This window comes from Typopeltis vanoorti, chromosome 12 (assembly GCF_054136105.1).
Source record: "Typopeltis vanoorti isolate ZY-2024b chromosome 12, IOZ_Tvanoo_1.0, whole genome shotgun sequence".
Lineage (NCBI taxonomy): Eukaryota > Metazoa > Arthropoda > Arachnida > Uropygi > Thelyphonidae > Typopeltis > Typopeltis vanoorti.
This window is the reverse complement of record NC_143560.1, coordinates 3,827,315-3,848,392: the sequence shown is the minus strand read 5'-3', so window position 1 is coordinate 3,848,392 and position 21,078 is coordinate 3,827,315. Positions and strand designations below refer to the sequence as shown.

The window sequence follows — 21,078 nt, the reverse complement described above, 5'->3', positions numbered from 1 at the left end:
GAAGCATTTGATGAAGAGGAACGAGGAATCACTATTGGAGGAAGAACAATACAAAATATTAGATTTGCAGATGATCAAGCAATATTGGCTAATACTGAAGATGAACTACAACAATTAATGCAAAAATTTGAAAGTATATGCAAGAAATATGATATGAAAATTAACACAAAGAAAACAAAAGTGATGAGAGTCTTCAGGAAACCAGGATATATCAAGGTGATGATGAATGGAGAAAGTGTAGAGCAAGTGAGAGAATACAAATACCTTGGTAGTATAATAATACAAGAAAATGGAAAATGTGTCATGGAAATAAAAGAAAGAATTAACAAAGGAAAATATGCATTTTATAGCAAGAAAAATTTGTTTATTAATAAAATGAATAAAAATCTAAAGAAAAGGCTTATTAAGTGTTATATTTGGAGTATGACCTTATATGGATCAGAAACATGGACAATTGGGAAGAAAGAAGCTAAAAAGTTGGAGACATTTGAAATGTGGCTATGGAGAAAATAAAGTGGACTGAAAAAATCACCAATGAAGAAGTATTACAAAGAGTTGAAGAAGAAAGCATAACTGGATAGGACATATATTAAGAGGAGACAGCCTGCTGAAAAGAATGATAGAAGGGAAAATTGAAGAAAAGCGACCATGAGGAAGGAGACGACTAATGATGCTTGATGATATAATGGGCACAAGAAGATATCAGGAAATGAAGGAGGAAGCAAGAGACAGAGGAAATTGGAGGAAGAGAATCTGCTGAGTTATACCATTGGACCTGTCAAGAGACAGAACACTAATGATGATGATGATGATCTAATTATCTAGAATTAGATATTTAGAATTATGTAATGCTAATTCTAAAAGCAGTCTCTCAGGTCTATAATGACTTCTGTGTAATATCAATATCTTCTTCTGCTTAAGCCTATGTGAAGGAGTAATCAGAGATAATCCTGACATGCCATACAGATGATCATGGATGTAATTTTTGTATTCTTCAAGGCAAATGTTAATTGATCTGCTAGTCTGCCCAAAGTAGGCTAAACTGCAGGCACAAGGAACTTTTTACATGTCAGGATGTACAAGAGGATGAAGTTGATCTTTACAAGAACAGATGCAAGTAGTTAGCTGAATGGGAAGTTTGAAAGTGGCATGGAAATTATATTTGCAGAGAACTTTGGCTATTTTTTTCTGATGTACTTTTAATTTGTGAAATGGAAAGCATTTTGCTATGATCTTGCAGGTTGTATGCACTATTTTTATTTATTTTTATAGGGATTGTAGCCATTAGCAAAAAAGTGTTGCAAAGGTACCTCAGCTCAGTTTTGAGGGCTGTTTCATTTGAACAAATAGCTTTGACTTTGTGACTCAGAGTTTTGAGGATGCCATACTGTTAAGGGTGGTGGTGGTGTGATTACTTACATAAATACCTTCCTGTATGAGTGGATTTTCTGTAAATACAAAAAGAATTATGATTAACCATTAGGAAGTTGTGTACATATTGTTGTATCTAGAAAGGGAGAGGCAATTGTTTTCTTTTTCTATGGTGAAGTGTATTTTAGGATGTTAGCTGTTAAGATGTGCTAAAAGTTTATCCAGTGTGTCTGGACCAAATAGCAAACAGATCATCATCAGCATAGCACAACCAAACTATAGGTTTAAGTGTGGCCGTGTTGAATTCTTTTTGTTCAAAATGTTAAATATAGAAGTAGGTTAGTGTGTGTGTGTGGGGGGGGGGGTTGGTAGGGGTAGAATCTATTGCAGGTCCCATTCAGCTGTTCATATATTTTTGTTTTTCATAAGAAATAACCTGCAACTTGGTGAATCCGAATAATTCAGTTATGTCAGGAGAGAAATGTGGCTTAATGTGGTCAAGGGTCTCTCTCAAAGGTACATTAGTGAATAATGATATAAACATCAAAATGAGCCATGATGTCAGAATCTGTCAGGTTTCAATTCTTTATTAATGTTTTTAAAGTGAAGGGAATTTTTTAATAGATGAGGGAGAACTTTGTAAATGGGGCTGTCTACTATTAGATGAAGGATATTAGATTTGTGAATTTTGAGGACTCCATATATCCATCCAAGGTGACTTGACATGATAAAGTTTATGCTTTTTGGTAATGTCTTTGGGCCAAGATGCAACTTTTTTTTAATTATTTATACACTTTTTGAGATTTTATAGGATTTCATTCTATAATCTAATGGAGGCATCCTTAAGGAGACGACTCATTTTTCTGTTGTAATCTTTTTAATGCATAATAACAGTTGTATTTCCTTTATCTGCTTTGGTTACTATAATTTGTTTGTTCCTGTATAACTTTTTTAGTGACTACAAGTGTGCTTCGTAGCATCAGTAATGAAGCACTCTCCCAATCTCAACAGGTACGGTTGCATTTATTTGCCAAAGAACTGATTTTGAAAACTGATAGCCTAACTTCTCCAAATTAACTGCATGCATGTTGTTGAAAGTTTTTTCACTTGGTTATACTATTAAGTTAAAGATGCCAAGAAATTATGTTCTTGGTTTCATTCCTTATCCAAATGTAAGCAAACATTGGCTGGAGGACCAATGCAAAGACATTGAACAGTACTATGGGGAACACAAAACTAGAGATAAATTTAGTTTAATCCTTTATCCAAGTGTAAGCAAACAAAGTTTGCACCTGAAAATATCTTCAGGACTGAGGTAAGGTGGTGCAACTCCGAGCAAAGGTGGACCAAGCTCTCATCACTCTTTGTCTCAGTATCTTCCATAATGCAAAGCACATCTCCTTTCAGACATGTATACTGCTATGCTTACACTTGGATAAAGGATTAAACTAAATTTATTATAGTCTAACCAAGTGCAAAATAAACTTTCAACAAAACTAGAGAGGTCTATAAGCTTATAAGAAATGTCAATAGGAAGTGGCAAACAAGATCAGTAGCAGTCAAAGACAAAGATGATAAAGTATTGATGGACAAAACCAAAATCATACACAGAGGGACAAGATATTGCAGTGAACTATATAAAAATCAACTAAATAATACTGCAACAGAAGTAATCAAAGAACTAAAAGCAATCTCTCTACTAGCAGAGATCTTTGAAAATGACATCTTGGAAGAGGAGGTGAGTAAGGAACATCTCAAGAACAACAAGAGTCCTGGAAATGACAACATAATAGGTGAAATGCTAAAATATGGGGGAGAATTGGTTGTAAAAGAATTGCATAAGCTATGTAATGAAATATGGAGATCAGGGTATATCCCCGAAGAGTGAAAAAAAATCGGTCTTGGTTGTTCTTCATAAGAAAGGCAGTGCTTTAGTAGAATGCACCAATTACAGAACTATTGCACTAATGGCTCATCTTGGCAAAGTGCTGATGAAAATACTTACAGAACACCTAAAGGGTCATATGTAGGCACATCTTCCTGATGAGCAAGCGGGATTTCGAAAAGATCGAAGTGCAGTGCAACAAAAAACTCATGCTAATAGCAGAGAAAGCTCAAAGAAAGAACAAAAAGATATACTGCTGTTTTGTGGACGTTCAGAAAGCCTTCGATAATATTGACTAAAATATAACATGGGAAGTTTTGGAATGCTATGTGGTGTGGACAATAAATTGATCCACCTGTTGAAAGATATAAACAGCCAAGCACAAGCAGCAGTCAGTATAGAAGGTGTGACTGGAGATTGGTTTGCCACTATTGGCAAAGACAAGGGGACCCAATATTACCAATCATCTTCACCACACGCATCTGGGAAGAACACTAGATAAGATTAAAGAAGATGGTGGAGGCATTTCAATAAATGGCATGAGAATAAACTACCTCTGCTTTGCAGATGACATCATCCTGATTGAAGAAGACACAGCAAGGCTGGAACGGACACTGCAAACACTATATGCAAAAGGAAAAGATATGGACTAAATGTCAATTTTGAAAAAAAAATTAAAACAATGATATTCAGACAACAGGAGTTACTGAACAAAGTTACCATTGAAGGATTTCAACTTGAAAATGTGGAACACTTCACATATCTTGGATGCCACATGATGCATGACTTGGGTCCAAGTCATGCATCAATTGGCATCCAAAAAAAGAGGTAAAAATTAGAATAGCCAGAGCAACAGCTATCTTAAAAGCGATGGACAAAATATGGAAGAAACGAGCTATAAAGATACACACAAAACTGCGCATTGTGGAAACCTGTATTTTCATCATCGTGCTCTATGGATGTGAGGCCTGGGTACTCCTGAGAGAATCTGAAAGGAGGATATTAGAATTTGAGAGGAAGTGCTATAGAAAGAACTTGAGAAGCTGGATCCAGAAAATAATCAAAAGGAAACTATGTCTATTTGGCCATATATGTAGAATGAACGATGAGAAGAAATTAAAAACACTGCTGTTTGGGATGATTGAAGGAAAGAACAAAAGAGGAAGCCCAAACAGTGAAGGGGGAGCGATGACATTGTCAAATGGTGCAGAAACTCTGTACACAAACTGAGTCTTCTTGCACAAAATAGAATGCAGTTGAAGAGTTATATCAAGATGACATCAGACACCTACGGGCATTGAACCCATGGTGGTGGTTGATTGTTGAAGCAAACAAAGTTTGCACATGAGGTAACTTCACACCAGTTGTCTTCATATCCCATAATGCAAGGCATGTATAATGCTATGCGTTATGGGAATGGTCACTATTATTAACGTCTCATCAGTGGGAGCAAGACCCAGAAGAGATACCAGGGTTGAAGTAATGCAGAGGTCATGTATTTCCCATATATAAGTAGGCAAAAGGTGTCACCTGATTACTAAAATACTCTGGATTAGACATACTGTTGAAAGTTTTTTCACTTGGTTATACTATAAGTTTAATAATATATAGCATTATACTGTACATGTCTGTAAGGATATGTGCCTTGCATTATGGGATATTAAGACAATCGATGTGAAGTCAGTTAGCCTCTATATAGTAGCCCAGTCGTGAAGTTACTTCATGTGCAGACTTTGTTTGCACTTGGATATAGGATAAAACGAAGATTATAATTTCTCAGCATCTTTAACTTATAACTTTAACTAGCTCTAATCCAGAGTATTTTAGTAATAAGGTGTGACACCTTTTGACTACTTGTATATGGGAAATACACTGCTCAAAACAATTAGTTTCTGTCAGATAATTATAAATTTCTGCAAATAATTATAACTATTGGGTACTTTATACATGAATAAATATTTCTTACTTATGGATAGGGTATAATTGATGACATATTGTTTAAATAATCGATATTTATTACAAATTTAACAAATTATACATTTTAACATGAAATAATTTTAACAAGAATAGCCAAAAATGCTTTTGTTAATTTTTAATAGGGCATATGGTCTCAATTAACAGCGATACATCTTGATTGCATGGGTCAGATAAGATGATCAAACAGTTCTTGTGGGATATTTCCCCACTCTTCTGTGAGAGCAATTTCGAGCTCTTTAAGTGATCATGGTGGCACCAGTCGAGCAGAAATGCCCTACCTAAAGCATCCCAGGCATGTTCGATTGGATTACAATCTGGTGAACAGACAGGCCAGTCCATTCGTTCAATACCTTCTTCCTCAAACCACTCTTGTACCAAATTTGCACAGTGTGGATGAGCATTGTCATCCATAAAAATGAATTCTTGGCCAATTGCGGCAGCATATGGACGAACTATAGGTTCCAAAATCTCATTGCAGTACCTTTGGGCTGTTAAGGAACTGTTTCTAATAAAATAGAGACCAGTTGTTAAATTGTAATTGATAAAATTCCTAAGAGAATTTATTCTTTCATAAATTAACAAGCAAAGACCCTATAATGGAAAATTTGCTTGCATCTAAGAATGTAAATTACATATATGTGAACAAAATTAAGATATATTAAACAAAAAGATAATAATTGTGAAAATGCATAAGAAAAGAGTGTTATTCCCTTATGTAGAAAGATTACTTAAGCTAGTTAAATATTGGCGATGAAATTCTAGAGAAAAAGAATGTTAATGTATGATTAAAGCAATATACCATTCCTAGGAATTAGATAGACAAAGCTTAGATGAATGACTCACAGTTTTTAACGATAATTATAGCGTAATCCAAGGCCAAGAGCACAGGATTAAAGGAAGTTGCCGCAAGCATATCGTGCACATATGCCACATGATGAGTAGGCAGAAAAGACGAAATCCTCTACTGAGAGATATCGCGTTGAGCGCTGTTGATGAGTCGGGGGGGGGGATGATTACGGAAGGTGCCAACAATAGGGTGCGGAGATATAAAAGAGTTAGGAACCTCCCCACGTGGCTTTTTCCTGGTGGTTTTGGTATAGGTGTGTGGACTTCGCGAGTGGAGGGATGGTTCCAGAGCGTGAGGGGAAATCTCTGCCCTGATGCCCGGCAGAAGGAAACGGAAGATGCCATGTATCCATGGGAAAGGTCCGAGGTGAATTGTATTACTCTGGAAGAAAAGGGTAGTTTGCGAAGAGGCCTCAGAATCTAGGTAAAAGAGCAACACGTGCGAAAGAGTGACCTTGCCCCAAGAATCCTATTGACAAGAAGGCATGACCACTGAAACAAATGAGCCTGCATATAATTGAAGAATCCCAGATACTAACCCCAGCACGAAGAAATCAATTTGAGGGTCCAAGGACGAGTAAAGAGAGGAACAAGCACAGGAGATAACTATAATACGGTATCGTGAAATTTTATTGTTAAATAGTGTAAATGAATGATATGTGAATCAAGATCTAAGGACTTAAACAAAGATAACAAAGTGAAAGTAGACAAGTGTAATTTAAAGAGTGATAACCTTAGGATGTGTGAATACAAGGTGGTAATGTATGTTTACTAGGTTTTAATTAAGAGAGTTATGAGGATCTTATGTGTGAAGTAATATAGAACAGCTCTATTGTTAATCCTATATGAGTTATGAGAATTTATTGTTCGCATTTGATAATTATGATAGCACATAAATTTGTAGTTTAGAAATGATCTTTCCCAGACTTCCATGAACTGTATATATGTTAGCATGTTAAATAAATCTTTTGCTTACTCTGATTCAGTTGTTTGTTAGTACTATCCGATGCACCACTTGCTAAGTATGCGAACCTAAGTGGGAGATTTGAGTAGAATGTCTATGGTCACGATTGCACGGTTGTTAGTCACTGAGGTACAGCTGGGTGTTCACTTCTTGTCTAAGATTTTCTCCTTTAAACTAATTGTCCTAAGTGGCGCAGCGATAAGAAATAAATGTCTTAGGATTTTATGAGAAGAAGAACCTCAGAAGCTTTGTTGCATTTGGATTTTGGCTCTACCCCAGGGCAATTCCCTTTGTACTTAGATAGTATCACGTGACACCAAGGGGCAAATAAACGTAGAAAGCATAGATATCAAAGTTATTAAGAAAAGGTGATACAACACAGTATGGCCACCTATACTTATTCCTGCCCATAGCATCAAACTCTCACCTTGATGTTGGGTCTTTCATGAGCAAACTGTGGATTATTTCTTGTTCCACTTTCACACCATACCAAGGTTATCTGGTTGTAGACTGAACCTGGACTCATCACTAAAAAGTACATGAGCCCAATCCTCATTTGTCCAATTGCAGTGTTCCTGTGCCCAAATTCTTCGGGCTCTTTTGTGATTTGCAGTAAGTGGAATGCAAACCATTGGTCTTCAAGCATATAAACCTATGGCATGAAGATGATTTCAAACATTTCCCTTCTCCAGAAAGCGATTCCAAAGTCGCGAAATTACGCTTCGAGGTACACAACACACTTGAGCAACAACTTGCTGTGTTTGTCCAGCTTCTAATCGACCAATGGTTCTCGAAGCCATGGATTCTGGGATGTCATGTTGCTCTGCCATTTTTAACAAAATAACAGATGGTAGGTGACACAAGTTTACAATTGAATTTATAATTATGCACTGTGGAAGTGAGTGCAACAAGTTGCGCTTTTATATCCCCCCACATGCTAATACGGCTAAGACACATTTCAACAAATCTTAACATGATTTTGTACGCAGTTCCTTGTTCTACACTGTTGTATATTAAGAATATTTTAAAATAAATGTGTTACATTTGTAAATTATTTTTATAACTTTATAATTTAAAAGAAAACCAAAATATCCCATAATTGTTTTGAGCAGTGTATATGATCTCTGCATTACTTCAACCTTGATATCTCTTCTGGATCTGGCTTTCACTGATGAGACCTCAATAAAGGTCAAAACCGGTCTGGGTAGTGGCCCTTCCCATAATACATAGCATTATACATGTCTGTAAGGATATGTGCAATTATAAGATACTAATTAAATACTTGCATTATAGGATACTAAGGCAGTTCATGTGAAATCATTAGCCTGTATATACAAGTAGCCCAGTCGTGAAGTTACTTCATGCACAAACTTTGTTGGCTTAACTTGGATAAAGGATGAAACCAAGATTATAATTTCGTGGCATTTTTTACTTATAATGTCATGCATGCCCATAGAGGGTGTCACTTAAGAACATAAGTTCTGTTTCAGTTATAGTTTGAATTGTTTTCCACAATATTATTTAGTTGAATGCTGTGCACTTGTCACAGTTATAATTTGTGTTCTGTAGATGCTGGGTAAAATCCCCACTAAATATTAGCAATTTGAGTAAAAGTATGTTTTCTTCTCCTGGTGCTTATACTTTGAAGTGTTATTATGAATAATCAATGACGCTTAAACGTTTCATTATTCAAACTATGAAAGTTAGTCATATGTAACCTTTAAAAATTCATATTTAAAAAAATATTTATTATTATCATTGTATTTTCTTAAATGATACTGTCGCATAAAAACTGGAGTTTTGTTCTTAGTACTCTAAAACCTCCGTTTTTTTTTTTTAATCATCATCATCAAATTCCTGATATGTACATACCCTCAAGGGGTGTATAGGATATGATAGTACTACATGAAAAATTTACATCATTACTAGCTTCCTATCAACAATTTTCCTCCAAATCAACCTGTTACTTGTCAAGACGCCAACATTATCAGATCTTATATTTCTATCGTTTAAGGCACTTTGTACCATATCAATCCATCTATATCTTGGTCTTCCTCTGGGTCGTTTTCCTGCCAACCTTGCGGAGAAGGTTTGTTTTGCTAATCTTTCCTCGCGCATTCTGTTTAAGTGGCCATACCACCTGAGATTAGCTCTGCTAATGCATTCCTGGATGCTGACAATGTCAAGTTCATTCCTAATATCCTCGTTTTTAATACGATATTGCCATTGATGCCATCTGTTCACGCCGCTGATTTTTCATTTTCATTTCATTTAGTGTTTTCATTTCTTTAGTGTTCTGATTAATTTATCTCTTATTCCATATAAATTTATTCAGTTGACTTCCTACCATACCAGCTTTGTTGATTCTGTTGTCTACTTCCATATTTAATTTACCATCTTCACTAAAAATCATGCCTAAGCTGAAATATTTTACTTGTTCCACAGGTTCTCCGTTCATAACGCAGTTGATATTTTCAACAATTCTACCTATTTTCATTGTCTTCGTCTTTTTATTGCTGACCTTCATACCATTTCTATTACAAGTTATTCAATTTAGTCAGGGAATCTTGCAAACTTGTACCGGATTTATTTAGAAGTATAACATCGTCTGCATAAAGCTGACATTAACATCTCCAATTCTGATATCATGTTTAATACCACTTTCCTTCATAATGTGATCTATATAGATAATGAATAATTATAGATAATGTACATCCTTGTCTCACACCAGATTTAACATTAAACCATTTTCCTGTACTTCCTTCAATTCTAACTGCTGACATTCAACTCAAATAAAGACTAGGTATTACTTGATATAATGCCCCATTGATACCATATAACTGTAGCATATTGAAGCTTCTCTCTTGGCATCTTGTCATTTGCCTTTTCCAGATCTGCAAAACTTAAATACAGATCTTTGTTATATTCCCATGCTTTCTCGACTATTTGTCGTAAAGTGAAGATCTGATCCTGACAGCCTCTATTTAACCTGAATCCAGCTTGTTCTTCACCAAGCTTTTCTTCCACAATTCTTCTCAACCGTTTCTCAAGTATACTTGCATAGATCTTGCCAGGAACACTCAGTAGGGAAATACCTCTGTAATTCTCACATGCAGTTTTATTTCCCTTTTTATATATGGGTACTATGAGAGCTATAACATTTTGTAATTATTGCTCAGAAAGATCTCACCAGTTTTGTCTTTTTTGTTTCAGTTATCCCTAGTATGTCAATCTGGTACTTATCTAATTCCTCTGCTAGCTCCATTTGTTTGCCATTCAAGCTTCTTATGTTGATAGTACCGATCTTTAACTCTGGTGATGTTGAGTTGGGATGTGTTTTCATTGTAATCATCAATTTTATTCTGCTCAAGACTAAATAGTGATCACTTCCAATTTCAAATCCTCTGTACACCCTGTTTCACCCTGGTGTCCTGCACCAGGGTGAAAACTTTGCTCAACAATAACATAGTCAATGAGACTTTTCTTATTCCTTTCTTCTTCTCTCTATGTGAATTTGTGCACATATTTATGTTGGAACATGGTGTTAGTAATAACCAGTCCATGTCCTTAGCGGAAATCAAACAGGTCTTTGCCATTATTATTAGCTTTGCTCTTTTCTCCAAATTTTCCCAAAATATTTTTGTATGTCTGATAATCATTTCCTACTCTGCTATTTCGATCCCCAACAAGGACCAACTTTTCCTTTTTCATTGTGTCAGATGCTTTCTCTAAAGCATCAAAAAATTCCTCCACTTCTATCATAATAGAACCTTCTGTGGAACCATAGGCACAAATAAGTCTCATTGTCCAATTTCCCATTCTGATATTTGCCCACATCACCCTACTTGAGATTGTGTGCCATTCAAGAAGATTAGCCTCGTATTTTGTGTTGAATACAATGGCTACTCCTTCTTTTCCTTGATTGTCATTGCCTGAATATAACATTTTGTATTTATTGCTTAGAAAGATCTCACCAGTTTTTGTTTCAGTCGCCCCTATTATGTCGATCTGGTAGTTATCTAATTCCTCCACTGGCTCCATTTCTTTGCCATTCAGGCTTCTTATGTTGATAGTATCGATCTTTAACTCTGGTGATGTTGAGTTGGGGGTGTGTTTTCTGATTTGTTCCAGTAGCTAACTTTTTGCTGTTTGCCCTGGTTCCCTGGCGAAAACAACAGGGGCCTTGTTGAACCGGGCGATGCCCCAGCCGACATGAAATTTTGTCATGTTGTACCATCATTTTGTATATTGGTTAAAGCCAATAAGAATACAATTTGGTCAGCTAAATCTTAAGTTGTCAGCCCATCCTTGTTAGTTCAGTATCCAGGTAGATACCCAACAGGGTGCACCACGAGAAGGTGAGGATTGGACATTAGGTCAGAAGCCCTGGTCGGTTCTCTGCATTCCTTTAAAGGTTATGTGGAGGTCCCCTCTCAGTTATACAGCTTTGACCCTTAAGCACTTTTTTGTATCTACTGATAATTGAAATCCACACACACACACAAAAAAAGGCAAACATCCACATCTAATACACATTCCCAACCTCAACAAATATCAAGGAAGGTATTTCAGGAAATAACCTTCCTTGGTCCCTAAAGTTATGCAACTCATTCCTGATATATGGAACTGTATTACCAGTTCATAGAAGGTAAAAGGTTCATTCCACAATATGACTGCTGTAGTTTTAAACAGAAACAAAAATGAGTTGCATAAATTAAGGACCAAGGGAGGTATTTTATAGAAATTATATTCCAGATCTGAGTTTGACACTGAAAGTAAAATTTTTTCAACATTACTGAGATGAACTAAGAAAAATAAATATCACTTAGTTATGCAGCAATACAGACAGATCACTGCTGCATCAGACTAAGAGGTTTATCCGATTTCAATGCAAATATTGTTTTTGAAATAAGTGTTCTGCAAAAGGAAGAAAATCATGTGCAGTTCTAAATGTCACAATAGCATTTCATGCAAATATAAAAATTTTTCTGATTTCATTGCTTTAAATAAAATATTACATTTTGTTTTGTTTTTTCATTGCTCTTCTCTATCAAATTTTATACATTTTATACTTACCAAGCTATTCTTAGTAGTCGTTACTTGTTTTTTCAAATACTGATGGAGCTTTTAATTTTTATTAGTTAAACAAGTTTTTATGTGGCTTTCACTCACGAAATAAACGTATAGTACATTAGTACTGTGAGTGGACCAATGGATTTTTTCCGCATGTTTTGTTAATTTACATATATATTTTTGTGTTTTTATCTATTTATTTTTTTTTTTACATAGTCTGAAAACTCTGTTTTAGAGACACCAAACATGAAACTTATTTTAAGTTACTTCTGGCCTCTAGTAAGCTGAGTGGAGGTCTCACATCGGATGATGAAATTCATCTCCCACTTAAACGACAATCATAAACATCTATCTATGCCTGCAGTAGGATTCAAACCCACAGCCTCTTAGTTGGAGAGAAGATATGCTAACTAATTGGCCAGCCAAGTTATATAAAAAATTATAACAACAAGCTATACCAAATTTTGGCTTTTTACTTATAACAGTATCAACAATTAGAAAGGGGAGGGGTGGGTGGGTAATAGTGTTCATTTTCAGGACTGATATCTCTGATCCCCATCTCAAATCTAGCTCTCAGATCCACTGCTTAAATTAGTTTCATGTTGTCTTTTTGTACAAGTACCTGGACATTTTCACTTATTTTTTTTTTCTTTATCCATTTTTTTTTTTCAGATCCTCACTATACCTTAAATATTCTGTTCGATATCCATATTTAATGTTGAATGTTATAGCCATTTTTTCCCTGTCTTTTATCACTGTTTTCTGAATGCAGCAACTTCAGCTGGCATTTCTGGTTTTTTTCTTCACCAGTTTTGTTTAATTTTTCATTTCCCATTCTGTTTAAATGACCATACCTTTAGATTAGCTGAGCTTGCATATTCTTGAAAATTTAAAGTTAAGATTCTTTCTGGTATCTTCACTTTTAATATAGTACAGTTTCTCTCAAAATTCATATCTCTATTCCATTTATATTCCATATAAATCTTCGGCTCTCTATCACACCTTATGTTTTCTGTATTTTCATCCATATTTTGTGGTTAACTAAAAATGTTAACCACAGAAACGAATCTCATCTTCCTTTCTTTGGTTTCTCTTCTCTGAATAGATTGTTTTAATATTTAGTTAGAAATCAGTAAAAAATTAGAAGATGAAATAGAATATAAAAGAATAAGAGCCATAGCTAAAAGAGAAATCAGAAAAAAACAGAGAATCGTGGAATAAATTTGTTTCTAATTTAGAACATGATTTATATAAAATAAGACCAAATGTATATATAAGATTTTGAAACACTTAAATACAGATACTAAAGAAAACATAAAATTAAACACCGAATTGAAAGTAGAAGAATTTCTATACAGAATTATGGACAGATAAATATTTTAAAAAAGATAACTGGGAAACATTTAATGAAAATGAAAAGGAAATAACAAAAAAAGAATTAGAAATCAGCCTGAAAGAAACAAGCAACAGAAAGAAATCACCTGGAGAAATATGCTAGGTTCAGAACTATATAAATATGCAGGAACAAGGTTCAAAGAAAGACTCCTGTTATGTTTAAATAAAATCTATTCAACTGGTAACCCACCCCAATAGAATGGAAAAAAGCAATTATGATTCCTATCTTTAAAAAAGATAGTTGAGATGATCCTAATAACTATAGAGGTATAAGTATACTAAATTCCTGTTACAAAATATATAGCAGAATTTTAAATAACAAACTAATAAAATATTCTGAAAATTTTATTTTAAAAGTACAGAATGGATTTAGAAAAGGACGATCATGTATAGACCCATCCTTTTGCTTAAAATTAATCATAGAGAAAAGAAGAGAATACAATTTAGAAACATATATTACATTTATTGACTTTGAAAAAGCATTTGACAAAGTTAAAAGAAGCATTTTATTTAACATATTAAAAGAAAGACAAATACCATATAATATCCTAAAAGCTATCATAAGTATATATAAAAATAATACAAATACAAATAAGATTAAATTATGAGCTATCATATACGAGAGCGATAAACCAAGGATTCCAACAGGGATGTCCCCTCTCAGCAACTCTTTTTAATATTTACCTAAATGAAATAATAATAAAATGGAATAAAATTTTCCATCAAGGTATTAAGCTTTCTCCTACTGTGAACTTAAACACTCTTTTTGTCGATGACCAAATAATAATTACAAATTCTGAAGATAACTTACAGAAAGGTATTTTAAATTTAAATGAGATAGCCAAAGATTACAGAATGATAATATTAACAGAAGAATCAAAAATGTTGGTATTTAAAGGACAAGATCCAGTAAGAACTAATATAATAATAAATAACAAGATTTTAGAACAGGTGAATTCATTTAACTACCTAGGTTGTATGATTACATATGAAAATTAAAAAGATATAAACCTAAAAATTGCAAAATATTTAAAAATAACAGATGTGATTAACTCTATATTTAAACTAAACCTAGTTCAAAAACAAACCAGAGTAAAAGTATATAATACATTCACCCTACCAGTCCTAATGTATGGAAGTGATATCTGGACAATAAGACAAACAAAGATTAATAACCTGAAATGAAGTTTATGAGAAAAACTGCAAAGAAACAAACAGAAAATCACCTGGAGAAGATAAGCTAGGTTCAAAACTATATAAATATGCAGGAACAAGATTCAAAGGAAGACTCCTATTATTTTTAAATAAAATCTGTATGTTATATACTCTATTCGATCACAAAAGAAATGAAGAAATTATGAAAGAATTAAACCAGGAATCAGTAATAGAAAAAATTAAAAAATATAAACATAAATGGATGGAACATGTTTAAAGAATGAAAACAGAAAGATTACCAAAACAAGCCTTGAAGTACAAGCCATTAGGAAAAAGAAAACCAGGACGTCCTCTTAAAAGATTCAATGATGACTTCTAAGGCAGGATCAAGCAACTCTAGACCTAAATCCTTGATAGGCATGATGATGATGATTTAGAATGATCTTGTTATTTGTCTCAGAACATCAGTTATATCACAAAGTATTGTTGTCTTTCCTGCATTAGCTCTGTTGTTAACTTTATAAAACTGAACCCAAATGTTTTCATCATTTGATTCAAATGATGAACGCATTTGGTGAAATCAAATATTACTCATCATTATAAAAAATGATATGCTACCTAGTCAACATTATATTTGATTGATTTGGTTTCTCTGAAATTATGCCTCATTATTGTGTATAGTTTTGCAGACTATAGTATGAAATAAGTGAAGGCTTAATTAATTTAAGCATTATAAGAAAAACATTTTAAACTCTTTTGCATTGACTTGAACATTGGTAGAAAAAGTAAATGTGAATATGCTTATTTCCTCAGATATGTATGTAGTAGAAGGTATAATAACATATATAAGTATAAATATTGTAGAAATTTGAATGAATGCAATTTCAAATGCAAGGAATAAGAATTGAGAACTCAAAACAAACTTTAGTATCTACAGTAAAGAGAAAAGATTATTTGTGAATCCCATCCATGAAAGGTTAGTAAACTTATTGCACATTTATTACAGTAAATCAGCTAAGGATAGGTAATCCTGTTCCCCTGCTCAAAAGACAAAAGCAGAATTATTTTTCAAGCTACTTTGGGCCTCCAGTAACAGAATAGTGGTTTCACACCAAGCTATAAAATTATCTACTACCTAAAAATTTCTACAAACATTCCACAATGGAACTTGAAGTTCAGTTGCTATCTACTCAGCCAACAAATATGCATTAAGAATATGAAATAAAGATTGCAGAAAATAAATGGAATTTGGATAAACTATTTTTATATTACTTCTTGATCACAATAGACAGAAGAAGGTAGTCTGATAAGTGTTTATTATTAATTTAATAATCTGGTTTATTCTGTTCATACCTTTAGTTTTATTTGTTTTTTTTTTTAAATTCATTTTATATCAATTTTTTAAAATTGATATAACACACGTTCATATATTTACTGCTTCAGGTTTAGTTTTCAGTTTCTTTAATACTGAGATAGTAGCAACTGGAGGTATGTTTCCTGGGCAACTTATGGCCTAGTCTATGCCGTGCCAGTTTTTTTTTTTTTTTTTTGAGTATTGAAGTCTCATGAAATCTAAATGTGTCCAGTTTAAATAAAAAGGCCTCGAAAACCTTGCAGTAATCTAGAGTTTCTGTCAGCAGTCTCAGGATATTTTTTATACATTATAAAATGCAATTTTTTTTGTCTTTGTAGTGCAACCACTTGAATTCTTTGAGTCATTTTGTCCTGAAAGCAATTCTTGGTTGTTTTTATTTAATGATACAGTAGAACTCTATTTTCCAGTGTTTTTAATATTTTCAGGTCCCTTATCTTGACTTTCAGTTTTGCATTTCATAAAACTAAAAGGTGTAGTGTGCATTTCCGTTCATTTATTTTCCATAACAAAGGTCAATTTGTATACGTTATCCATAAAATAATTCAATAATACTTGTCCATGAGTTTATCAAAACTTCAAAAAATGGTTGACACTTGTAACAGAGCTAGATGTAATTTGGTCTCAAAGCATCTTTGGAAGATAGTGTTTTTTAAATAATGATGAAAAAGCTCTTTTGATCATGTAAAATGTTCAAGTATATAGTACACTAAGCTAATTCATGTTGTGAATTGTAAAAATAAGCTTATGTCTGATTTTTATAAGAATGGTGATGACTTGCAACTTATGCAAAATAAAATGTTTGAGAATACTTGTCTATTTATTTCGAAATTAATCTGCAGACAACACAGGGTACATTTAGTTTTTAACAGGGTGGCACCATTTATCTCTCACTCTGTTGTAAACTAAATCTACCCTCTTTGCAGATTAATTTTGAAATAAATAGGCAAGTATTCTCAAACATTTTATTTTGCATAAGTTGCAAGTCAGAGAGATAGGAATTGCTTCGCATTTCAGAAACAGCGGTAAGGTAGCAAGAGTATCTCCATTTCAACTAACCTTTGGCAGGGACCAAAGAGTCTACAAAGGAATTAACTTATTAAATTAATTACATAATACACTATCTCCTGGTTGAAAATAAAACTTCTTTATTACATTCGTTAGAGGCCTCCCATGGTTAAATAACTTGGTAGTGAATGAGATGTTTTAAAATAAAAAAAATAGTGTGAATTATGCAAAGAAGGCCATATATTTTGAGTGCATTTAGAACACTGCTGAAAATTCACTTGCCACTTGTTTCTGATAACTCGGCAGCGGTAAGATGTCAAAAATATCACTGTTCCTGTTTTGCTAATGACTTGCATTCCTCCACTTCTTCTTTAGCAGAAACCTCTGTGAGATCATAGGCACAAATAGTCTCATTATCCAACTATTCATTTTGATGTATGCCCATGTTACTCTACTTGATATTGCTGCCATTCAAGGTTAACCTCATTCATATTGTTGAATAGAAGAAGAATTAGAAAAGTACCACATCAACATAAATGGTGTTACAAAAAAGTGAACATTTATGCTGATGCAATACTTTTCTAATTCTTCTTCTGGTTCTGCTTCTTTTCTGTTGAGGTGCTATGTTGACTCTGAATCTGTAGCAGCTGATTTTTCACCATTCAAAATTTTTAATGAAAACTGCAGGAGCTCTATTTAACCATGTAACATCCCAGCTGGCATGACATTTCATCTTGTTGTAGCATCAATGTCTTTTGGTTTAAGCCACAACATAATATAATTTGGTCAAGTAAATCCAAATTTCTAGCCAATCCTCATTTGTTTTAGTATCCTGATATCTATTAATGTGCTATATTACAAAAACAGGTTAGGATAGGGCATTAGGTCAACAAGCCCTATTGGTTTTCTGCATTCCTTAAAAATCTGAGAGTCTGCCAGTTATCTAGCTTTGGCCTTTAATCAATACATATTTAAATTTTTAAAATAAATAAATATTTCCTGTTTTGTTATTTAAAGTTATATTTAAAATTAAATATTTCAACATATGTTTCGGTGAAACAGACTGAAAAAGAATATTGTTTCGGAGGACTGTTAGTAGTAGATGATGATAGCAGTAATGAGTTACATGTTCTAATTTTAATGTGTGTGTGTGTAATGGTTAAATGTCACATTTTTAAATTAGTTGATACTGTTTTATAAAATTTGCAAGCTGATAGATGAAAATACTGTAGACCCTCTAGATTTCTGAATTTCAAAATTTTGAAACTAGCATATTTTTTGTCATAAGACAAAAATATGCTAGTTTTAAAATTTTGATCTGCAGGAGTCATATGTGATAATAAGTGAAACAGCAGCTAGGTAACAGACATGAACGTATGTACGGTCTTATATTGATATGTCTGATAGCTATTCATTTGTCATATTATTCTGTTCATAAGAAGGATTACAGTGCAAATATTGGCAGCTAAGTATTATCTGCTACATGCAACAAGATACAACATAAATTTTAATAGTTTTGTTTAAATTGTTATTCTTAAAAACATGAGAATAAATACCATTGTGTGTGTTATTTATGATATAGTATTTCAGATAATGCCATTACATCACTATTAAGGAAATAATGTATTTTTCTTTTTTTCTAGAGGTAACTTGAAAAGAGGCCTGGAACTGTTTGAAAAGGCAATAGGTTTAGCTCACACTGAGGCTGAATTAGCCCATCTACTATCTCTTCATCAAGCTGCTCAGGCTCAGGCAAAGGTTGCAGAATACCTAGGAATAAATACTGGAGGACTAGAAAACAGTGGGAGTTAAGCGTTTTAACAGTTCTGTCTGTTGTTGAATGATGCCTTTGCAGAGAAATTGATGGCCATTTTGTTGTCATCTTGAAGACTTCACAGTGCCTGAATAGATAAACTGCACCATAGAACTACGATGGCATAGAGGGTATGTGTAATAGAATGATTATGCAAGTCGCAAACTTGCTAGGATATGAACAGATTTATATTAGGACATAATAGTATCTGTGAACTGTAGATGTCCTTAAACTGGCCAGATGTTCTGTGGATGTGTGAGAAGAGATCTGGTTCAGTTGGTAATGATACCACTAGATGAAGAACTTGTAAGAAAGTAATTAGAAATCATTTCTGTCACAGTGCATTTATCAAAATGCATTGTGTAAGAATTCTTTATTACAAAGCAACCTTTAAAAAAAAAACAGCAAAGATCTTTTATTGCAATATTTTGCATCTTACACATTTGCTTATAATTCCATCAAACAGCACATCCTTTTTATCAGTTCTATTTTTTTATTGTCTTTGCATGTATTTAACTTTTGCATCTGAAATTTTGTTTACTGTTAGCATAAAATCATTCAACACCTAACTTCCAAATATAAGTGATCTTGATCATTTTTCACTCTTATCTTATAACAGTGTCTTCTAGTTATATTCTTTCTTCTTAAACTTAATGCCATTACATCTTATATTTTATAAGTATATATATATATATATAGTGAATGGGGTATGTTGCTTGAAAGGCATTCATTTAGCCGGCTGAAAATCATGATTAAAGTTTTTGTAGTCCCATTTCTTTTCCCTTCCCCCAAAAAAACTTTCATGTGATGCATTAGTTCAATAAATGAGGTGCACTGAATTTGTTGCAAACTTGGTGAAGAGCTTATTCTTATAATTAAGTGTGGTCTAATAAACAGTTTCCACAATATTTGTTATGTTTTTTGTGTTAATATTTATGTTTCACCAACTATATTTAATATTGTTCAAGAAAATTCTGTTTCAGAAAAGTGAGACATATACGTCTACATAAATATGCAGGATCATGCGAAATTATGTACCTCAGGAATCGATAAATTTTCAAGTAAAGATGAGTTAGCTTTTCACAAGTAAAGGTAACAAGGTTTTTCATCCTGCAAAATAGGCATATCAGCACATGCAGTTTATAGACATACTGGTTTCATAGCCAATTAACAGGTTCCATAAAGGTTTTATATGTGGAAAAGGCCAAAGTATTTCGATATTTTTTGCAATCTCGTTCTTATTTAAAGGAGCCATCCATCTGACATTTAGTCATGTAATCATGTATACACTGCTGCTGATTACAGGGTGTTTCACTTGTAGGAGAGCCCAATTATTGTTTATTACAGACATAATATACAAGATAGGAAAACGTAATTGTGGTAGTACATACATTGAGAGATGTCCAACATATCGCATCATAACAAATGCTTCCTGCAGGCACCTGGCAATCCGGAGCTCCATGTTTGCAAATGTCTCAATTAGCTGAGCATGGCTGATGTCATCAATTGCAGCAGCAATGTTCACTTTCAATTGCTGGAGTATGCATGGTATATTGGCATAGACCCCTTCAACATGCCCCACAAGAAGAAGTCTGAGGGACTGAGATCTGGAGACCTTGGTGGCTATATTCCTTTGGAAATTATGTGATCTTTGAAAAGCTGGTCACAACTGACATAGACCTTTTGGACATTTGACAGGTCGCCCCATCTTGCTGGAAGTAGCTTCGTTTGTAACTCAGTGTTGTCCAGCTGATTAACAAATGTCGATAATTTCTCAGTATGCATCTGTGTTCACTGTCATTTAAAAAAAATATGGGGCTTATGATGCATGTGTGCAACATGGTGCACCACACTCCAATCTTGAGGTCATGCAGCAGATGTTCATGAATCACATAGGATTCGCTTTGACCCAGAAGCATGTATTTTGCAAATTGATGTACCCAGATAGGTGGAATCGCGCTTCATCTGAGAAAAATGTTATGTCCAGGATGTCATCATTTTCATCCATGAAGGTCTGAAATCAGTTGCAGCATAACACCCTTTTTGTGAAATCCCCCGCACTATGGATACTCGCCAGGGGTGAATGCTTTTTTTTTGTTGCTCTGTGGTAAGTCAAAAGTGACAAGCCAATTTCTTGGGACAGTTACTGTAAGAACTTGCATGGTGAGTTAAGCAACCTGTTACACACATCCTGCATTGTTTCCTCGGTCATTGCAGTA

General features: G+C 33.8%; 1 protein-coding gene across 1 annotated transcript in view; it reads left to right on the top strand.

Annotated features, from left to right (window-relative positions):
- Positions 1 to 19,767, top strand: part of LOC150100551 (mitochondrial import receptor subunit TOM70-like) — a 189,622-nt gene extending 169,855 nt beyond the window's left edge. Inside the window, exon 11 of the mRNA XM_090401832.1 lies at positions 18,690 to 19,767. Coding sequence (XP_090257958.1) covers positions 18,690 to 18,858 — 169 coding nt within the window. The 3' untranslated portion in view covers positions 18,859 to 19,767. The remainder of the gene's footprint in view (positions 1 to 18,689) is intronic.
- The last annotated feature ends 1,311 nt before the right edge of the window (positions 19,768 to 21,078 follow it).